Here is a 22,455-nt window from a genome sequence, read left to right on the forward strand (position 1 = left end):
GGTCACTTCAGCATGTTCCAGCATTTGCATTATTTATCTTCATTAGTGAAAGAGGAAGTGTTTCGTCCCCTGACTACAAGGTGGTTTCTGTTGTCCAAGCAAAACAGATTTATTTTCAGGGGATTTTGTTACTGCCTGAGCTTTAACCTTTTGCATGATACAAGATAATGTCAGTGCAGCAAAAAAGGAAATTCATGCAAACAAACCATCGGTGCACACTGTTAATACCACATTGATCTTTTTATTAGCCCATTAGAAACACAATGCGTAAACAACAAGAAGCCTACATATGCTTTTCAGTGGCCAGCAGCAAAATACATTCACAAAGTTGAATATATTTAGAAGAAGAAAATTACATCCACGTCATATTGTTTAGCACAAAAACACACAAAGTTCAACAGTGTGTCTTTTGCTTTTTACTGCACTTTGTGAAAGAACTTGATTAATTTCTATTTTCTTGTTATTTGGGATTATTGTATTTGAAGGACTACATAATGACTAAAAGGAGGGCTATATGTTGGACTGACACAGAACAGAGACATACTGTAGATATCAGGAAACACCTGTCTGGAAAGACAGTCATTTCTATTTTCATTTCAACAAGGAATTACATAAGCCTTTTGAAGATAAAAATTACACACGATTGCACAAGTCTACAGCGTTGCTCACTCAGTGCATAAGAAATAAAACAAAGAAAGAACTGAAGTGGGATGCAGCCCTCATCTAAAAACCCTTTTCAAAGATGTTTTTTGTAATTTAGAGAACTTTGATCAGTGGTATGCACAGGCATCGCGTGCACAAAAACATCTGTAGCATTTGATCACATAGGTTTAGACAAACTTGTTTCTGTGCGCACAGAAAATCCATGTTTGCTCTTAAACATGGACTTAAGGAGCACTTTCCTGTTGGTGCATCTTACGTTTCTGTCTTTTCTGGTTGTTTATTCAACATAGTTTCTGAAAACAGGTCATTATGTGCATTATCTGTAAAATGTTTATGATTGTTATGCCACCAGCAAAATTAGAAAAGTAAAACAAAATGTCCTATCTAGTTCTTCTTATAAACAAGAACAGGATCATTTTGTAGGAAACCAGTTTACATGACAAATACAAATGGAAAGATAAAGTTATGGCATTTTTTCTTGCAGATGGAGAATTAATGCTATTCGTACAATACATATTTACTACATTTTAGAATTTGACTAATCCATCTAGTATTCTGCATGTTAAAGATATTAAACCAAAGTGAATCATTCTTTAAGACGCATCATTCAACCACACTCTTGTCAGACATCCTCTCCTTATCAAAAAAATCTCAAGACACCAAGGTCAAAAGGAAATCAGTAAATCACTCCCATGCATTAGTGTCTGAGAGCAGGCCAACTAGCATTTCTGGATTTGGTCATTATGTAATTGCACGCTTCCCAATAATGCTGGTGCAGAATAAATGTGTGTGAATGCCCCTCGGGACGGGCCTGCTTTCAACAAAAACAGATAATTTCATCAGGTCACAGACTCAAACGTAGTAATTCTTATAGTCAAGGATGATTATCGCTGTTCTCCAAAACAATGATAATCACTGTTTACAGATACATTTTTGTGGCATGTTGCATGTACTGTCACATTGAAAGACTCATGCTACACAAGCTGAAATGTGAGGAAGTGAGGGGGAATTTCTGCAAAATTTAAAATCTTGTTACATCTTTGCAAGTGCAGATTTCACTGTGGAGTTGCATCGTTACCAGGAACATTATTTTTGCTTTCATATCACTTTTTTGCTTTTTCTACATATTTAAGGATCAACGACTCACTTACAAAGCAAACTTTAATGCTCCGTGAATGTCCCTAATTGGTCAGATAAGCATTAACTTAAATAATCTGAAACATTTACTTTCAGTTTCAAGTGTAAAGTATGCCGAGGTGAGTATATCTTCTTGAATGAAGACAACATAGACAACATATTACTGAGATCTAGTAATATTATTAGACTGTTTCTGAGTCACGGCTGTAGCAGTTCTGCAGCAGTGGTGCACATGTTGGGTATACATAACATGTACACCCCGTGACACACATACAGGGGGATATTTTTACATGTCCAAAACATTTGTGGCAGCCTGCCTTGCTTAAAGATCAAATTGTGTATGTACAATGTAAACTAAGTAGACGTTTAAGCATAATTTCCCCACGGAATTAAGTTTTTCTACGGTATTGAAACATAAGGCAAATGGGTCATAGTGAGACAGAATAATTTATAAACATATATTAAGTACATTTCTGGTAAATCTCTAAGTAAGGACAAACATTATCTCTGAGCTTTGTGGGTCCATAAAGAGGATTTCTTGATATTCTCATCCCATAATACCCTCGGGTAGACCTTGGATCAAATATTCATACATAATTCATGACCAAAACTGTGTTGCAGTACAACAGGAAATGGTCTCAGTAAATATTGCATTGCATCTTACTACATCCATCTGGTCAAATTAATTACAATCCTCACACTTTCCCTTCCACAGTAGGATGCTTTAAGGGCATATTCCTTATTTTAATTCATTTTATCAAGAAGCTTTGGTATGACAGAAGCTATTAAATGTTGTAGCTTCAAGTGTAATGTGATTAGGTTGTATCCTGAAACATTATTAATATTCATTATTTTAAATGTAAAACACAAAGCACAGAGCTGCCCATTTGCGTTCATGTTAGCTGCTGCAGGTGGACATTTGCTCAGGATAAATGTTGCTAATGCGCAGCCACGCCACATGCTCAATTAGTTTCAATATTAATTCAGGTGAAAACCACTTACACCAAAGCGAATCCATTTATATGTAGTGAAACTGAGTAATTGCTGAGGAAGACATTATTCTTTCAGAAACACATTTACATAATGCAATGAAATCTATAGTAATCATAACTATTGATTCATCATGGAGTAAAATGTTTCGATTTCTCTTAACCTCTGATTCTTTTTCTCTCATCTAACAGGTTTTAGCAAACAGTGTTTACAACTAGCACAAGACAATCCCAGATTGGCTCTGTTTTTCTCAGCAAATTAACAGTTACTTGGAAACAGGGGAAAAAAAAATCCTCATCTTTCACATCGCTTTCAGAGATAACAATTTCCGATAGGGTCATTATCACTGAGCTTGTGTGTCTTCTCACAGTTAAAAGGCAAAGGCAAAACCAGGCACGGATGATGGTGCACATTAGCCTAATCTGATTGGTTGATGTGCAAAGGAGGCAGAGAGGTGGGTTAACTGCTAGAACCAGGAACATGACATGTCTTATGTCAATCTCACTTTTCCAGACATGAAGAAATTATGTAGTGTCAAAATGATGCCACTCTAGAAATATAATATCAAATATCAGAATAACACAGCTGTTAAAATATAGGCACAGTTACCCTTATTTTTTTTCATATTGACGTTTAGAGAGTTGGGACAGAGATCAAGCTACCTCATTATAAGGTACATCGATTCCATCTGAGCCCTCTTGACAAATTGCACTTTGTGTGTAAAAGCTGTGAATAAATAACTCTGTTTAGCAGGAGCACGGGGATTAAACGGAGTAAATTCTGCTGACTTTGAGAGAAAGTAGAGTACACTATGATACACCCAAAGCATCCAAACAAATGAGTAGCTATACTGTATGAACATAAACAACAATGTAACCAGTACATTTCACAGTATCATTTCTGCTTCTTTTCATGTTTTTTTTTTATTTGTCAGTTGATATTCACTTTAAAAGTCCTAACAAGAGGTCAACTGTCAAGTACAACGCAAAACACATAGAAACAATGAAAGCATAGGTAATATGAATATACAAACCAATTTCCTCATTTACGGTCAAAACTACAAAACAATATGACAAACCTCAGATGAGAAAAGCTTTTGTATGATAATGTTGTCTATATTATTAAAACTAATTAGACAGTTCAGGATTTTACTTGAGTTACTGTTGAAAGGTAATTGTCTTAGATGTAAATATCTTACCTGCAGTAGAGAAATTAATAAGTTTTGCGAAATTCAGATTTGCTGATTAATACTGAAGCTAACAGCTAGTTCAGGGCTCTACAACCTGTGGCTTTTTATGTCCTCTGTGGCTCTCAATAAGTTTTGTCAATAATTGGGCTTTTTCTCATTTTATTGGATTCCTCCAATAAAATTTAAACCCGACCAATTAGTGAACAGAAGGAGAGGTTTCTGCACTTTTATAGTATTCTACTCTACCTACAGTTTAACCAATGGCTGTGGAGGAAGTGAACGAAGATATTCAGTCAACTGTTAACAAGATATAAATATCCTCAACTGTGTCTCTCTTCTAAGTAGAAGATAGTTGTTTACAAAGAATGCAATTTCTGGTAAGCTTTGTAGCATCAAACTGGCACATTACATATGTCATGGGTAAACCTTTGCCACTGGGTTAAATTAAAAACCCCAACAGAGTTCAAGCAAGCAATTTGTCAACAGCCAAGAACCCAGACCCTCTGTACAAAGCAAAGCGTAGAACAAGAGGCTGGTTTCTTACAAGGCTAGTGTTTTCATTCAGTGTCTACATAGAATTCCCACAACAAAATGAGACCAAAGCCACACAGAATCACATATAGCACTTTGGTATTTCTGTCTTTGGCACCACAATAATTTAGTGTATAAATGCTTTACTTATTCCAATTTCGGTAACACAGGAAGGTCACTGCTGGTGCACCACCTCCAACCTCCTTTATCAGGGTAAATAATCGTTTCTCCTTGTGTTATCAATGTTAAAAGGTATATAAAAAACATTTGCTATGATGCTGTTGAGCTGGAACTTGTTTTAGGAGGTTTTAAGTTTTAAGCTCCTTTTATGTAGGCCCTCTTTGACCAAGCTGTTGGCTTTACCCTCCAGCACAAACTTATATACATTTGTACTTCAGATACTATCCACTGCAGGCAAGACGTTAATTAAAAATCCATATACATAAAACAATTTAAATATGATGAATATAATTTCAAGTGGTGGTCAGTTTTAAACATACTGTATACAGTGCACCTACTTTGACGTATGTAATATAAAACCATAACATGTTATTAACTGGCTGGTGAAAATACTGTACAGTCTGCAACAAGTTGCAGAGTGTACAGTTCCCTAACAAGAAGTTTTGTGCCATGACCTCATTATGTCACTCACCGCAGGTATACACGCCATTCCATAACATAACATTTTATTATCAGTTTCTTGGGTATTTGAAACAAATACTGCAGAAGATGGTCTACATGTGCAATGTATTTAATGTTCAGGATGAGACCTGCCAACCAAGCTTCACATTTATTAATCCTAGCTGGTAGTCAAGAAGCGCGATGTGCAGGTAGGTCTAAATTTGCAAAAAGTGGAACCAGACAGATAACTTCATTAGGACAAAATCTTACAGACACCAATAAATAACAGTATTTTCAACCATAGGCTCCAGTTTAGAATATATATGATTGCTTCTTAAGCAAAATGACCTGCATCACAGAAGAGAAAGCAAATTTATTTACAACATATTTTCAGCACTTTTCTCATAGTCTTCTTCATTCAACAAAACTTACATTAGATAGTCTTACAATCAACCCATTGCCTCAAAGGAGTTATCAGTCAGGAGTAACTCTCATGCAGATGTTGCATCTATCAAAAGTTTATATTAACCTTGGTCACAAGAAAGTTCTGATGGCCGCACAGCAGCCAGATTTAAGGGATGGCAGAGTCATGCATTCACATGCTGGTTCAGTACCCTTCTATGAAATGTGTTTTAAACAAAACAGATGCCTGTACCTGTACAGGAGGCTCAGCTGCATCCCACTGCACAGTCCTAGTGAAGCAGGTTATGCACTTATTTGCTTTCCTTTTTTATTTCTTTAGTTCTGAAAGCATTTTGACCAGAAGGTCATAGGATGGTAATTATTGCCAAACGCTGATTTAGTTACTTGTTGCTTTACAAATGTTGTTGCCATGTTGATTCTGTTTGTTGAGAGCATCCAGTGCTGTCTGGCTCTCCTTCTGATCTTCAACGGAGCAGTTGGAGACGGCATTGGCCATGATGCAGAACTTTCGCAGGAGGATCTCTCTCAGGAGCAGGTAGACCCACGGGTCCAGGATTTGGTTGAGGGAGGCCAAACGTATTGCGGTCAGAAAGAAGTCACAGTCGAGATTTGAAACTTTGCTCTGGATGGAAATGGATGTTGTGTTTGTTGACTTACATTCTTGGGAGGAAACTTGGCTGTAGATCATCCTCAGCAGCAATAACTGAGGAGAAACATTGGGACATATTTTAGTATCTAGAAGCTATGGAGGGAGAGAGGGATGGTTTGGGTAAACATTACCTTCAAAAACATATTTTGGAAGGAAATCATGCATGTAATGTCTAACTTGATCGCTTTCCAATTGATACCTAACAAAAGAAAGGTTTGCAACTCTTACAATCTGTAAATTCAGTTTTTCTGCTAAGTACTTTGACTTTTATTAATATCCCTGGTGTGGCTGACAATGCATGACCTCATAGCGCAGTGGCCAGACCCTCTCACAGGAATCTTAAGTGGACTATACATGGTGGTGGCATTTGAAATGAATCCAAACAGATATTTTTTTTTTCTAAATCATGGAATGGAGATGTTGTTTGACTTTATAATTGGAAACCGTAATGACCCTAAGCTTTGTGGTCTGGGTTATGTGTTTTGTGGTGTGCCTGCCCCTTGTGTTTCTTCCCTGTGCAGGTCATAGTGACAGACCCCACAGTGCAAAAGGCTGCCAGTTTCCTCTTTAAAATCTCTCTTTCTCTCCACTCCACCTGGCATGAGTGGTGTGGCATTGTTCTCTGCTAATAGGCCTTCTTCTGCTCCTCATGCACACTTGAGTTTATCTTTACTTTCACATTCCAACACTCGAACATGCATATCCATAACACATACAAGCATCTGCATTACTCCACTGATTCTAACATTCACATTCCATTATAGTTTTTGTAAATATTGTATGTGCTTTATAAATATTCCTTTGACCCACTTTGGTCTCCCGTTTTTGTAATGACCCTGAGCCAGTCATAACAGAAACAACAAAAAACTAAGTGCAAGATGTTCGACTGGACAGATAAGTGAAACAAAGAGCACACAGTGAGTTGCAAAAGTAATTGCACCCCTTTCACATTGTCATGTTACAAGCACAAAATGGTACAGAATTATAAAACGGAACGGAAATATGACACAGTTTCCTTATTTTCTCACAAATAAAGACTTGAAAAGTGTGCTGTGCATATGTATTCGGCCCTACCGAGTCAACACTTTAAAAACCCAGTTTTCCCTTTCACAACTGGAAACCTGTATCTCTACCATGTTTACATGGTCTTCTTTGCAAAATAGCTTACATCAGTTGAACTTCAGTTTTCAAGTCACGTCTGATTCATTTTAAAACATTGTTAAGCTTTGTTCAAAGCTTCATAACGTAGGACAAGTTATTAAGCTTGTTCTAATATTAATAACAGGGCCTTAGAAATGACCACTGTTTAAAGTCGTGACCTTTTTGTTTAAAGTCTGTTCTTCAGAAACATGGACCTCTGCTGGAGTTTCTCTCTGCAGCTCCTCCAGAGTTACAATGGTTGCTTTGGTTGTTTCTTCTGATTAATAAATCACTCCTTACTCTACTTGATAATTTAGGTGGATGGCAATGTCTCTGCAGCTTAGCAGTTGTGCCATAGTCTGTAATTTTGACTTAAATTGCATTAAGTTATGCTGCTCAATGAGATATTCAAAGGTAACTCCGCTTTAAACATCTCTGCAACTTCCTCCCTGAGCTGTCCACTGTTTATTAGTCGTTGCAATGCTGACTGTTCTCTAATGTTCCCCAACAACTCATCTGATCAGTTGAATTTATATTCATATTATATTATATCAGCTGTAGGCTTTATTTAGGCCTGTTATTTGGAGTACTTGTGGAGGTAAATGGATTTAGAGGCATCAGACTAAAAGAAGCCAAATATACACAAGCAATACATCTCAGATTTTTATTTGCTAGCAATTTCACTTATGCAGCACAGTTTGTTAGAAGATCCTGATAAAATGCATTTTTGTTGTTGTAACCTAATAAAATGTGAACACGTTCAAAGGATATTAATACTTTTGGAAGGCTTTGTAGGTTATGTGTTGGAGTCACAAGTCTGCTTTTGCTCCTTTAGCTGTCCTGCAGAGAAATCTGAGCATCTCCAGAGACGCAAAGCTCTTAATCTGTTCCTAAAAGGCACTCCATCACATAAAAAGAGCCAACCGAAAATCTTTGGTTAATTTAACGGCGCATCAAGGGACTTTACTAAATAACAGAGTTTAAAAAAAGGTTGTTAAAGGAAAGGTAGCAGTAGCCTGAAATAAAACCTACCAGCAGAGGAGACCAGCAAATAATCAGGACGCACATGATTCCTAAGAGCTGAATGACAGTCTCCGTGGTGAGACGCTCCCACTGCTTTGAAGACTGGGATGCACCAGTCTTTGTTTTACACCGGATGATCAAACCTCTGATAGTCATCACGTTGCAGGATAGTGTCACAAGTAGCGAGAAAATCCCAAGAACAGCGAAAGTGATGGCGAAAAACACATTGCCAGGAGCCTCACTCTTCCCGGTGCTGATGAAGCACCAGGTGCCCGGCCACTGGTTCGTGTACTCCCCGATCCCCGCAATAGGCAGCAGAGAAAAGAGAAACCCAAGACACCATATGGCAGCCAGTGTCAGCTTTGTCATGCTTGTCTTCATGTGATTAGAGTACCAATGGGGGTTTGTTATCGCCATGGCCCTTTCTAAAGCCATGGCGCTGGCCAAAAAGAGAGAACACAGCCCGAAAGTTGTCATACAAACACCGAAGTATTTGCACAGCTTCCCAGTAGTGTCAATTGCGCACCAGTTCAAATCAGCCAGATAGACTGATATAACAACTGGACTGGTCAAAAGTTGTCCGAACAGATCTGTCAAAGCCAAAGATCCGATGAAAAGTAAGAAAGACTTTTTTCTTCTGTTTTCCTTTTTTCTGTATGATATGTACACCAGAATGAGAGCCAAAGAGTTGCCAACTACGCCAGTGACCATCATGGATATTGGAAATCCAACAGATACATTCCCACCGGCATTAGTCTTGTTTTCGCAAACTTGGATGGAAGCGTTGGTGCACCCTGTGGCTTTAGCAGTCATTTTTGCAGCCTCTGGGTTGTCCACGGCAATTCTTGAGGGAACAATGATCTTAAATGCTGCGAGTATCTCGCCTGAATACGAACAGCATCTTCTTTAGGTCCCCGCTTCTCTAAGTGAGGACAGTGCGTAAAGGCGCAATATGGCTTTACGCGCTGGAGGCGGGACTACTTAATATCGTCAAGGGCGAGCAGGGAGCTGACAGTGCCAGTAAAAATGAATAATTAATTAACATACGTTAAAGGAACTATTCTGGCTATGGCTTTCTCGCGTTATTTAACCTTGCATGTATAGGCTCTAAGGATGAGAACAATTTGAAAATCTTCTTCAGCATGAATCAATCATCTGAGTGCAGTAAGAAAAAGGCACATTTTAGGTAATATATTTTATATTATATTAGGTAATATGTTTTATATTACCTAAAATAGCAAATATTTATGCATAATAAATGATTACAGGCTCACATTCATCTCTATTCTAAGGCAATTAGAGAATTTAGCAAAAAAAAAAAAAGAATATTTTATCTATTACTTTCGCAACTTTCCTCTTTGTTTATATTAAAACAAGATGTATTTCAACATATTATCCAAATTGTTCATTTGTTTCACATATTTCAAATAGTGAGCGCAATATCTTTACTACACATGAAATTTCAAGATTTAACTTCTGTCGTTTGATGATCATTGCTCACAGCTAATAAAAATCAAACAAAACAAAATTGTTTCTTAGAAAATTGGATCAGAAAGTAACAGAAAAGTCATTCTTCTAAAATCATATCTGAACTGCATGAACTCACTACTTAGTGGGAGCTCAATTTGCATGAACCAAAGCATCAATGCAGCGTGGCATGGAGTTGATCCACGTGTTAAAAAGATCTGAATTAAACTATTCAAGCAATCAAGGCTTAAGTGCTCCAAAATATCCAAGTAGATTCAGATGATCAAGAGATTTCCCAAAAGCATCACTGACTAAAGCTTCACCCTGGAGCAGTCTGCAATCTCACTTTTCGCTCTTCCTCCAGACTAATTTCCCAAGGAATTTGCACAATTTACACTGATCTGAAAACAGGATTTTGGACCATTCGGTTTTTCTGCTTGGCCCAAGATCCTTTTGAAAATGTCTCTTGAATCAAGAGTGGCTTAACGCAAAGAACGGAGTAGTTGTAGCTCATACCCAGAAAGGAACGACTGCAGAATCTGTCCACGCCTTGCACATATCTTCCTGTAGTCTGTAGTGACCATTGTTTTACAAATCTCAGGGTTTTTGACTCAACTTTCCTATAACCAGCCAACTCATCTAGCATTACTCACCGTCTGCTTTACCATTAAACATAGTCTTCCACACGATTATAGACAATATATCTGCACATAAGTAAATTTGTATTGGTGTTTCGTATAATTCCGATTTTGAGAAATCAAAATTTGAGTTCGTCAACCGTAAGAAAAACAAAGAAATAAACTGATCAACTATTTTTTTTAACTTAGACGCATCACTTCGTCTTCCCCCCAGAACCTTATCTTAATCAGTTGTCTCAGTGAGCAGCGATCCATTTTAACTCGAGAAAACCTGCCACCTGTTGATCACACTGGGATCTGCAAGAGTAGCTACCATTAAATCCGAGTGTATTTTTTACTGAATATACAATTTTAAGTCTAACTTTTAAAACGTTCAATATATGGTAAATGGCCTGTACTTGTACAGCACTTTATCAAGTGCAGAGAACCCAAAAGTTTCACATTCGTTCACATGCTGAATATATATTGCACATAAAACTGATATCAGGGTGAAGATGACTTTAAGAGTAACTGATTCTTGTTCCTAGCAAAAGAAACCATATTAAAATAGTCACCTTTAAAAAAAAAAGAAAGTATAAATCCAGTTGTGAATGTGTCCGTTTGAGCAGTGATTCGACACCTTGGTTCTTAAGGGCACTTTCTTGAATGTCTTTGTTGCTACATTGTTTTCACAGAACATGGTGGTATGCTTAAAAGCTCTCTAGATCAGGAGAGCTGGAGTAAACAAGTCTACCATATCTTCAATATAAGATTTGCTACAACAAATGTTTAAACTTTACAAAGTCTGGTACATTAATACATTTTGCTCACATAACCTAACAAGAGCTTTTGGTCCAATTCATCATTATGTAATTGGTTATAGGACAATATATTGACTTGCAACACCAACACAAAATTTCCAGGGTTAACCATATATTTAATTAAAAACCTAATGTTTTTTTCAATATTTTTCACAAAACACAGAGTAAAATAATGTCATTAAATAAATACTATTATCAAGATTCAAGGTTGACAAGTTTTTATTTACATGTGTACATTTTAGTCATTTTACTCCTAAAAAGACTGATGTCACATTTTAATCACAACTTTTAGCAGTTTGTGCTACACTGAACTGGAGCAGAAAATTAAGAAGTCTTTTCCCCAGGTGGCAAAAGAAGGGGAATCATTTTGAACAAAGCCAAAATAATTGTGAAGGGACAAATAAGTACAGTTAAACCTCAACCCTAACCCAAGAATGTAAAATTTATTTAATTAAGACAATATCAAAAAGTATACTTACCTTGAAACAACCTCCCAACCCCCCAAAAAACCCCTTCCAAATTATAGCTACATTTCAGCTACCCTAAGCTGATGGTTGAGAATATGAAAAGAAAAACAAACTTTGCTCCAGTTCTTCCACACATGACCAGAGCGAAATGCTCTCAAATATTTTAGGCAAAATTGATTTTCAAAGGGAGTACACCCTTTACACTTAATTTTTTTTTTTCTCATTAGGACCAAACATTTTTTTTATTGGACATCAATAGTTACAAACACTCCAGATATGTGGTGTTGTTGGGTTTTTTTTAAAAAAGGGAGCACATACGTAATGACAGGGTGATTTCATGTTGCCTTTTTTTCTTGATGCTTAGAAGTAAGACTTTTGAGAGGTTATAACAATGAAGAGCATACTGAAGGTGTATGGTGGTTGTGTTTGCAACACGACATGCACTTCCACTAAACTTTACTGGTTTATGAGGCTGTAAGAAAGCTATTTCTTTTTAGAACTGGAGCCAGAGAGAGACGATCCAGACGAATGGCCACTGCGCCTGAAATCACACAAACATCGTGGGAAGAACGACAAGGTCAGCAGAGTCAGCCATGGGCGCATCGTGTATACATGAAGCAAGGTAAACAGATGTTATAAAAACCATTACACAATGGCAAAATGTGAGCATAAGTTTGTAAATCTGATCTCCCGTAAGCGATCCAACAGAGGTCTAATTATAATCAGTGCCATTGTGGTATTCCACAGAAACCCAAACCTTTCGGACGAATGTGATCTAGAGCGTCTTCGTTTTCTTCCTCCAGATGAAGACCTGGAGCGACTTCGCTTTTGTCTCCTCTCTGGTGAGGAGGACGGTGAGCGGGACCTCTTCTGGGGAGAGGAGCCCTTCCCAGACCTGGAGCTCGATCTTTTGGAGGAATACACCAAGCACTGAGGTCAGTAAAACCAAAACCGGTTCCCACAGGTGTGAGTATTTATCAGACTTCTCTGCTTCAAGAGCACATATGGTGCTTTGCAGCAGTATTTATCCCCCTGGTTCACATTTTGTTGTGCTACAACCACAGACCTCAGTATGTTTTAATGGAATTTTATATGATAGACCAACCCAAAGTAAGCTCTAAATCAGGGGTGCCCAGTCGGTCCTCGAGGGCCAGCATCCTGCATGTTTTAGTTCTCTTCCTGGAGGTAGTTACAACCTTTTCAGCATGTCAATGTTTTTCTTAGGCTTTCTAACGAGCCATCATTTGATCCAGGTGTGTTAAACCAGGGAGAGAACTAAAACATGCAGGATGCCGGCCCTCGAGGACCGACTTTGGGCACCACTGCTCTAAATGAAGTGGAAAGAAGATGATTCATGGTTTTCAAAAAAAGTATACAAATGAAAATTTGATAACTGCAGCAAAGAATTCAATTCAATACTTGAGAGGAGAATCATGTTTTGCTTTTGGGGTACATCTCTACCAGCTTTGCACGTCTAGAGACTTCTATTAGCAAAATAACTCAACCTCAGTCAGATTGGATGGAAAATACATGTTAACAGCAATTTTCAAGGTATTTACTTTCACTAAACCATCCTAAACACAAATCATCTTTTATCAAAACCATTTAGTGCTTTCTAAAATATATTTTTTAAAGCCAGTGTTGCTCTGGCAGTATGTTTAGGATTGTTGTCCTGATGAAAGGTGACCGGCCTCAGTTATAAATCTGCAGATTAACAAGCCTTCTTCCAGAATTAGAAACCAGGTTTCTTATGCCTTGCCTGAGAATAGCTAACCCACAGCATCAAGCTACCACCACATCTTCTCACTAAAGTTTTATACTTTTTTGACAAACCATGTTTTGAATATAGGCCAGAAAATTCAAACTCCACATGGAATTTCTTATGTTCTTCCAAAAAATTATTCTTCTTATTGCTTTTGAATAAAAAACAATTTGTGGAGTTCACAACCTATAGCCGTCATGTGAACATATTCTTAAACAGCTGTGGATTTCTGCAGCTCCTCCACAGTTGCCATGGACTCATCAGCCTCTTATCTAATTGGTCAGTTTAGGTGGATAGTCACATCCTTGCTATGTACAGCAATATGTATCCCCCTTGTTCACGTTTTGTTGTGCTACAGCCACAGACCTCAGTGTGTGAGGTCAGTGCACCTGTCTGTCATTTTAGTTCACAGACAGGTGAACTAAAATTACTAATTTCGCAGCTTTAAAAAGGGAATTGTTTGAACAGGATGTTTTTAGAACACTATACTTTAGAGATTTTCATCTCCCAAAATGGCAACAAAATACATTTAGTTTTGTAACATGAGAAACTGTGGTAAAGTTCAGGAGGTATAAATACTTTTGCAAAGGCAAAGTGCTTAAAAATTAACAGTGCTGTTGATATTTGACCCAAGATGCCTTACAGGGTACCTGTACCCTGATAATATTTTCCTGAGGTAGCCTTACATTCAGGACAAATTTATCCTCTTAATATTAGTCTTGTGAGTCAAGTAGGCATCACTCTTGAGAGAGGTGTGATAAATACCCCACATGTTGACGTGGACATCTGGGCCACAGGAGTCATAAAAATCAATAAAACCAAACACCATATATATAGGTTACAGTCTTGGGTTTGACTACATCAGTTGAAATAAAATCTTCTAGAAACTGTGTCTAGGAGTAAGACTATGAGGGGACATTCTGCCCCACACATACGCTCTCTCTCTAAAGGGAGAGAGTGCATGTCACCTCATTCACCTGGAGTGAGATCTCGAACGAGATCCAGATCTGGAACTGGAAGTACTTCTAGAACGGGACCTGAAAGACAGACAAAACAACAAAACCTTTCCAATATTTTTTAAATACAGAACACAGTTATACTTCAAAGTGTAATGTGACTTAGTCTCATTTCAGAAACACTCAAGAAAAATAATAGCCCTCAAAATAGAAAAACAGAGTCCCCATGAACGTTAATTTCACATAAATGGTGCAGATAAATCTATGGAAAGCCATGAACTTCTAAAAGCCAGTCTGCATTTTTGTTCTCTAAGTCCCAAGCATTTAGAAACAACAACAAAGACAGCTGGCTATGAACATCAGGCATTTTGTTGCCGATGGGAAGGGGATGAGAGAAAAGGGGGAAACAACATATTGGCATTCTAAGAAATGTTCCAATACTGATCATTAAATCAAAAGGAAGATTGAGCTGATACTGACATTTTGCCTGGGGTTACCCTTGACCTGTACCCTTTTACCTGGACCTCGACCGAGAGGTGGAGCTAGAAGAGCGCGAGGTAGAGCGCGAGGAACCGGAGTGGCTGCCACTCTTCTTGGCTGGCTTTTCATCCTCATCACTGGCATTGAGATCATACTTTGACAGATCCCCATCTTCATCGTCCTCATCATCCTGTACATAAATGTCTTTCATCAGAACTGCCAATCACTCACTATAAAAGTTATTAGAATACATAATCACTAATCTTACATCCAGTTTGTATTTTGACAGGTCACCATCCTCCTCCTCCTCCTCATCTTCTTCCTCATCTTCATCTTTTGGCACTTCCTTCTTTTCACTTTCTTTTGCTGAACTTGAGCTGTTGCTCTTCCCACGATATTTTTTCTTTTTTCTACCAAACTGCAGGAAAATGAAAAATATATATATATATATATTCCATCAATATTTTTTTTAAATGAGGCTAATGACGTATTAAAAAAAATCAACATGCTAATATCCAGGCTGAAGCCAGTACTCACCTCATCATATTCACCATCAGATTCCTCCCGTTCGATGTATTCCACATTTTCCCTTTCATTGAACCCTCCACCATAACCTGCCATTAAATTAACCAGGATGTGTAAATGAATGTTACTCAACAACAAAAAGACCTTGCAAAAATATTCAGAGGGACTGATTTTTCCCCCCACATTTTGTCACAATACAACCATATTATTGAATGCAAGCCTTTGGATTTTCTGTGACAAACCAGCTAAATATATATAAATATGTAGAAGGAAACTGGCAAATGTTTTTCTATGTTTGTGACACGATTTACTGTCCACCGAGATGGAATTCTACTTAAAATACAAAGAAGAACTTCAATTTCTAGATGCATAAAGCTCACAAAAACATAACAAAAAAGCTGCAGCTATAATTAAGGCAAAATGCAACTCCACTGAGTAGTGATACAGGGGAGTGTGATACACATGCATGCATTTCTTTTAACATTTTATTAGTAAAAATAAAGATTTGAAAACTATGCATTCCTTTTCTTCCATGTCAACATTCTGAGCTATTTTGCATCCTATCAAAATCTCAATAAAGATTGAGATCTTAATAGACGTAATGCCTGTTGTTGTACTGTGACAAAGTGTCAAAGCTGAATATTTCTGCAATAGACTTTATAAAACTAATGACAATTTTTATAAATTCCAGCAGAACCTGTTCTTTCTTCCAGCTTGGCGTACTTAGGAGTGTTACACATGTTGCACTCTGATCGCCTAGCCCAGTTCACATTGCCACATCTTTAAGCAAAGGAGAAAACAAAACATTTTATTTGGCAATGAATGTAGAAGCACATTTATAACACAAAAATGTTCACGTTATGCTCATACGTTTTACACTGCCAATCATTTGCGCTGAAGAGGCCTCTGCTCTTCTCAGCCAGAGTTTTGCCAATTTCTGTTCCTCCTGCTTTCATCATCTTGGCCTCTGTGGTTTTCTCTGTTGACACCAAACATCAGCTTTATTAAAATACACTTCTTAAACAAAAAACGAAATAAATTAACTGTTGCAGCAGAGTAAAACATCACCTCTGCCACATCTGTTGCAACTCGTTCTTCTAGCGAAGTTCACATTACCACATCTGGAAAAAAAAAAAAAAAAAAGAAATACATAATCCATGCATGAACACGCCAAGCAACAAGCCAGGATCATTCATGTCTTCGTGCAAGCTAAGCTAGCAGTCTTAGTTTAGAAACACTGGGCCAAAAGGTCTAGCGCTGACATCTGCACCCGTCTGTCATATTTAAACTGAGCTTGCTGGAAACATGATACTCCCGAGTAAGCATGAAAATTGTTGATGTACGATAATAATGTAAACATCGCATACAACAGTGTTTCTACCCACGCAAGCTAACAGCTAGTATGCTAATTTGATAGCCCGCGCCGATCAGCAACATTTACAAATAAAACCACCCTGTAGACTAGTTGAACATTCAGGTGATTTACTGTGCCTACAATGTTCAAAGTTATCATGATAGAAGCAAAAAAGTAACAATTGTGTTTCATTTTCCAGCGTTAGCATGAGCTACATGCTAGAAGGCCCGCGCCACGCTGCTAAACCAATTCATACCTCCTGATAAAAGTAAGTCTCTAAAGCGTTTTTTAATCACCAGTCTTACTTTTTATCGGGACAAATCCAGTCCCCGTCGCTGACACGAAAACTCTTCCCCGACATTTCTGTGCCTTTTGGCTCAGTAACAGTGTGCAGAGATCACGGAAGGTTCATGCAGCGGTAGCAGCGGTTAGCTTGAGTCAACGCCTCCCTCTACTGATGCCTTCATGTGTCCTATAGCAACTCGTAAAACTCACATTGCACTTCTTGTAGCTCGAAGAAAACAACATCATGGTTGCTACATTTTTATAAGACAAACGACCTTGCAATTTTATAAGGGATATTGTTGAAAATATAATTTAAGGCCATGAATGAAGGCTACACATTCTGTAAACAGCATGGCCAAAAACACTGTGAGTGTAATATTTCCGAAAACACGTAAATATAACATTCACAAAGAACAGATCATCATTAAAAGAAACGACTTAACACGAAAGGTTTTATTTTTCTACTTTTAATTTTATTCATGTAGTACAATGTTGCTTCATGGTTTGCATACCTAATCAGTAATTTATAAGCCATATAAAATACGTTTTTTTAAAAAAATCAACCTTAGAATAATGACGTTAAGACTGGACATTTGTTTAGTTAGTATGCATGCCTTTCAATAGACACAGACATGTTTTCTAGTGTTGAGTTTATAGGTTTTTCATAGCTTGTAGATGGTAAATTACAACGAAATACCAAGCTTGGCAATAAATCAGTGAATCACCTGCTCACAGCAGCCATTTAAAATTATGTATTTGTAATTTTTTTTTAGAAGTAATAATTTTTGTTCATGCACAACTATGTATTTGTACAAATTGTACTTTAATTTTTTGTTTGTACGTAGCTTCTTTTTTGGCAATACCCGTGTTAATCACTAGATGGCAACTTAAACTAAGAGGAAAAATAATCATTTAAGTGGACACCTTTCCTGTTTGGCTTTGACTGCTTAATGAAATGACTTGTTCATTGTTATCAAAGCTGTGTAAAGGTTACAGTGGAAAAAAAGTTACATCGAATGGACTAATCTATCTTTGTGTGGACACGAGTGCTTGTCTGATCTGCACATGTAATTATTCAATAAATATAAACCCTGTGAGTCTCTTCCCACATGAAGAAGGAGTTAATTATTTTTGGGTTATGCAAGAGCTTGTCTATTATTAGTCCCGCTGACACAAAAACACAAAGACTTCAATATGTAAGTCATGTGATATGTAGTGGGTTAGATTTAAGGATAAAGCTGAATGCACAGTACAGGTATCTTAAATAGATCAGCTACAATATTAGAATCACCTTTAAAAACCTCTTTGTCCTACTAATAACACAACTGACTCAAGGGACAGGAATGCTGAATCTGTACTGTAAAAGTGTGGAAGCCATTTCATTGCTGTGGGCTGTTTGCTTTGCTAGGGACTTGTTCTTTAGTAGTCCTTGTGGTTTGGCATCGGTGACTGCTGGAGTATGTTTCACATGCATAATTGCCTTGCTGATGGAATATCAGTGATATTCAAGTCACTTGCCATTGTGTTGTTGAAGCTGATCTGTGGATATTATTGCCTTTTAAGCAAAGTGGTGACTGTGTTCAGTGCCTTGATAGTATTTCATTGATAGTATCTGTCATATAAAGGTAAGCTTAAAGCATTGTACATGGAGAAAAGACCTTGTGTGGTTGTCAAATGGTGCCCACTGAAAGCATAGATACGAAGTTTGGGTTCATGGAAAGCATATAAAATAGATCTACTGTATGTGTGCTACTTTCTCTGAAAATAGAGCACATCACCCCAGTTCTAAAATCTTTACATTGGCTCCCTATAGGTCAGGGAAAAACTTTATAATACTTTTGTTAGTTTATAAATCACTGAATGGCTCAGTACCAAAATACATTAAGGATCAGTTGTATCTACCTTCTGGACCACTGAGGTCTTTTGGTTCAAGTCTTCTCTGTGTCCCCAGAGTCAGAATACAACTTTAAAACTTAAAGTTTTAAAGCCTAAAACTAAACTGAAACTAGCTTCCAGAAAACTGCAAGACTTAAATCAAGTCTAAAACCCCACCTGTTCGGAGTTCTTTTTGATTAATAATAACCAGAATATTGATTTGGCATATATTTGATGGCAATTCTTCTTTATGATGTTGATTATGTCATTTGACAAAATCTAAGGTTTATTACATGTTTAATAATTGATTACTATACTTGTGTGGTGCAAAGCAATTAGAACTGTCCTCTTGCTGGCATGTGTTATACGACTAAACTTGACATATCCTAAGGTAAATTATATATATTAATCCCATCACCAAGCTGAAGATTGCCGTGGCATTAAGGTTGTAAGCTAAGTTTCAATTTTCTTCCCAGAACATATACCTTTATAGTGCAAAATCCCTGAACACATAACATAGTTGACCACAAATGTGTTACATATAAGGGTAGTTAACATGCAGAAAGTTGTACAGCATATGTTGCTGAATTAGAAATGTGGCCAATGTGGGTGAAGGAAGGGCTAAAGTTGTTACCATCTCTCACAAGATAACAGTTAACAACTGCTACAGTTTAGATCTCAAGCTGCTTCAGAACCACTTTTGTCAACCCTCTCGGTCAAGATCAAAGACCCTGGGAGGCTGCTGTCACAGCTGGTGTGTGACCCTGAAGAGATGCCAGCAGCAATTTCAATATTTCAGCTTGATCGTTTCTTTTTTTTACTTTCTTTCCTTTGCTCTCAGTTTCTTTTGCTCATTTTTGACCAAGGGTGAAATGACACTGTTGAGGCACGTCCCTCATGACTTGGACAAGATGGGTTTATTTTATTAAGTACTCTGGAGATGAACTGAGCAAGATTTATTTTAATCATACATTGTTTGAATCATTATGTATCTGGTTAGGGAGACATGCACTTGATCTATGAACACCACACACATTTATTAGGACTAAGGGCCAGCAGAGATAAGCTTCCAGGGACGAGAGAGGCATGTCTTTTATTTTTAATCTTGCTGAAAGAGGAAATGATTTTTAGACCTTTATCAGTATGATTCACAATACAAACAAGGAGACAATGACTTTCATATTTTAAGAAAAAGAGCCACACAGCTGGTTCCAGTTGAGCGTGCACTTTTTTAGCTTTCAATATGGATTCTAAATAACAAGAGGTGATAAGAACCCATCGATAACTAATAGAGCAACATTGTGAAGATCATTTTGTTTACAGTGCCTTGCATTGAATTCGGTTGGGCCATTCTAGGGTATGACTATGCTTTCATTTAATAAGGAATGTTCAGCTCCAGTCCTGTAGAGCTACCGACCTTCATCTTTTAGATACATCCGTGTTCCAACACACCTTAATCAAATGAAATAAATCCTCAACATGCCATCAAGGCAAAAGGCAGATTCATGCCAACTGCCAAAAGAAACCAGAAGAAGAAGGCGAAGGCCTAATAAAGAGTCATTCATTTGATTTAAATGTGTTGGAAGAGAAATGCATTTGACAGTATTCCTGAAACCGTTCCATTGTACCGCTGGCTGTCTGTTTGAGATCATTGTTCAGCTGGAAGGTTACACAGTCTTATATCTTTTATAGAGATATACTTAGGCCTGTCTGTATTTGATAAGCTCTGACCAGCTTCTCTGTCCCTGCTGATCAAAAACAGCCACACAACATGATGCTGCCAACTCTGTCATTATGACAAATGTGTGTTCATGGTAAGGTGTAGTTTTCCACCGTATTTATGTTTTGCATAAAGGCAAATGATAATAACAATAATAATTGTGGTTCTATTTGACTAGAGTATTTTCTTCTTCCACTTGATTACTGGTCTCTCGCATGACTAGTGGCAAATGGCAAATGGGGTTTTATTATGGCTTTCTTTTGTCAAAGGCATTCATTTTGGATATTCTGTTGTAGAATATTTCACCTGAGCTGTGGATCTCTGCAGCTCCTTCAGAGGGGCTATCTTTGCTGTTGTTCTTGGCAGGCCTGAAAATAAGAAACCTCTTTAGAGGTTTCATAACCAGATTCTATTTTAAACGTTTCCATAATTTTAGCCTATTTTTCTAATCGGGTTAACTCTGAAGTGTATGAAAATAAAGCAACTGAATACAAATGCCTGCGACAGACTGGCTACCTGTCCAGGATGTACCCTGCCTCTTGTCCGGAACGTTAGCTGAAGATAGGCACCAGCACCTCCTGACCCCACTAGGGGCAAGGGTGTAAAGAAAATGGATGGATAGATGGATGAATACAAGTGCATGCCACACTTCGGCAAATGTTAATTTGTAAAAAACAATCTATTTCAACTTCACAATTAAATAATATTTTGTGTTACTTCAGTTCATGAAATCATACTAAACTAAATGTATAAAGTATAACATGTGGCACCGTTCAAAAAGCAGGAATATTTTTCCAAGACAGTATATGTAGCATCTTGTTGAAAGAATCCTAGATTATCTAGACAATTAAGTGACTCTTTGGAAAACAGCAGTTAATTATGCTGAACTTGTGTCATGCTTTCTTAACTTTACTGAGTCCTTTTCAAGCCAAGTATGGCCAACCTCTCATTATTTCCTGGGTCAATAATACTACTAGGAGAGCTTTTTCACTGGTGTCAATGAGGCTTTGGCTCAACTCAAGCCGTTTTCTAGCCCAGTGGTTGTTTACGACCGAGAGATTCGTGCACAGCAGAATCTCCATCAGAGAAACCTGTCTTTCTCTGATGGCAGAAAGGCAGGTTTGAAAAACCCCTGCTGCAAGCCACTGTGTCTTTCCAGTATTGACAGATGGCACAGAGCTGTTCCACAGAGCAGAAGCATTGTGAGGGTGATGGGGTGGAGGCTGCTCGACATTGGCACGCTTCTTCTTCACTGTTTTGTACCCCTTATTATCGTGATTCAGCATTAATCAGGCCGTGTGACATACATTTCCCACATGCCAAACAAAATTCAGCTTTGGGACGTTTTGATTCACTGGATAGTGTTTGCATGGCATACTTGTTTGTTTCTGCACATATGTCAGAGGACAGTCTTACACAGCAAGAGTGGCGTTCACACTTATGGTAGGTGAAGTGTTAGAAGCCAAACAGCCCCATCAGAATTATATAACACAGGCACAGCGAGGCAGCTTGTGCTTGGAGACGTGCCACAGCATTGTGCAGTATCTTCTGTCCCCTCCTCCGGCCCTTATCGCTCAAGCACATTCATTTTGGGAGCCAGAGAGCATGCAGTTTACCATCCAGCCTTGACACTTCTTGTTAATGCAGTTCACAAATTGTGATATGATGTGCAAAATGTGAAGGCAATAAATCTAGTGTTTAGCAGTAATGAAATGCAAGATGGTGCAGCTTTTACTGAATCATCAGTTTTTACTGAGTAA

General features: G+C 37.8%; 2 protein-coding genes across 3 annotated transcripts; both read right to left on the reverse strand.

Moving 5' to 3' along the window:
* Window positions 1–216: 216 nt before the first annotated feature.
* ptger3 (prostaglandin E receptor 3 (subtype EP3)) lies at window positions 217–9,570 on the reverse strand. Its single transcript, XM_032571693.1, has 2 exons — window positions 8,376–9,570; window positions 217–6,257 (listed from the first exon to the last, which is right to left on the reverse strand). Exons 1-2 carry the CDS (start codon window positions 9,177–9,179, stop codon window positions 5,931–5,933), a joined length of 1,131 nt encoding a protein of 376 aa, XP_032427584.1. The 5' UTR covers window positions 9,180–9,570; the 3' UTR covers window positions 217–5,930.
* A 1,902-nt stretch (window positions 9,571–11,472) lies between these two features.
* Window positions 11,473–17,294, reverse strand: zranb2 (zinc finger, RAN-binding domain containing 2). Of its 2 annotated transcripts, XM_032571695.1 has the most exons (10): window positions 17,121–17,294; window positions 16,530–16,582; window positions 16,332–16,440; window positions 16,159–16,241; window positions 15,474–15,550; window positions 15,205–15,354; window positions 14,975–15,126; window positions 14,478–14,537; window positions 12,496–12,645; window positions 11,473–12,279 (listed from the first exon to the last, which is right to left on the reverse strand). In XM_032571695.1, the coding sequence occupies exons 1-10, from the start codon at window positions 17,174–17,176 to the stop codon at window positions 12,222–12,224; spliced, it is 948 nt and encodes a 315-aa protein (XP_032427586.1). In that variant the 5' UTR covers window positions 17,177–17,294; the 3' UTR covers window positions 11,473–12,221. The 2 variants fall into 2 exon arrangements, with proteins under 2 accessions (XP_032427586.1, XP_032427585.1); XM_032571694.1 differs by having other exon boundaries at window positions 11,473–12,645.
* Window positions 17,295–22,455: the final 5,161 nt, after the last annotated feature.

The sequence above is a fragment of the Xiphophorus hellerii genome, chromosome 9 (genome assembly GCF_003331165.1).
Source record: "Xiphophorus hellerii strain 12219 chromosome 9, Xiphophorus_hellerii-4.1, whole genome shotgun sequence".
NCBI lineage: Eukaryota > Metazoa > Chordata > Actinopteri > Cyprinodontiformes > Poeciliidae > Xiphophorus > Xiphophorus hellerii.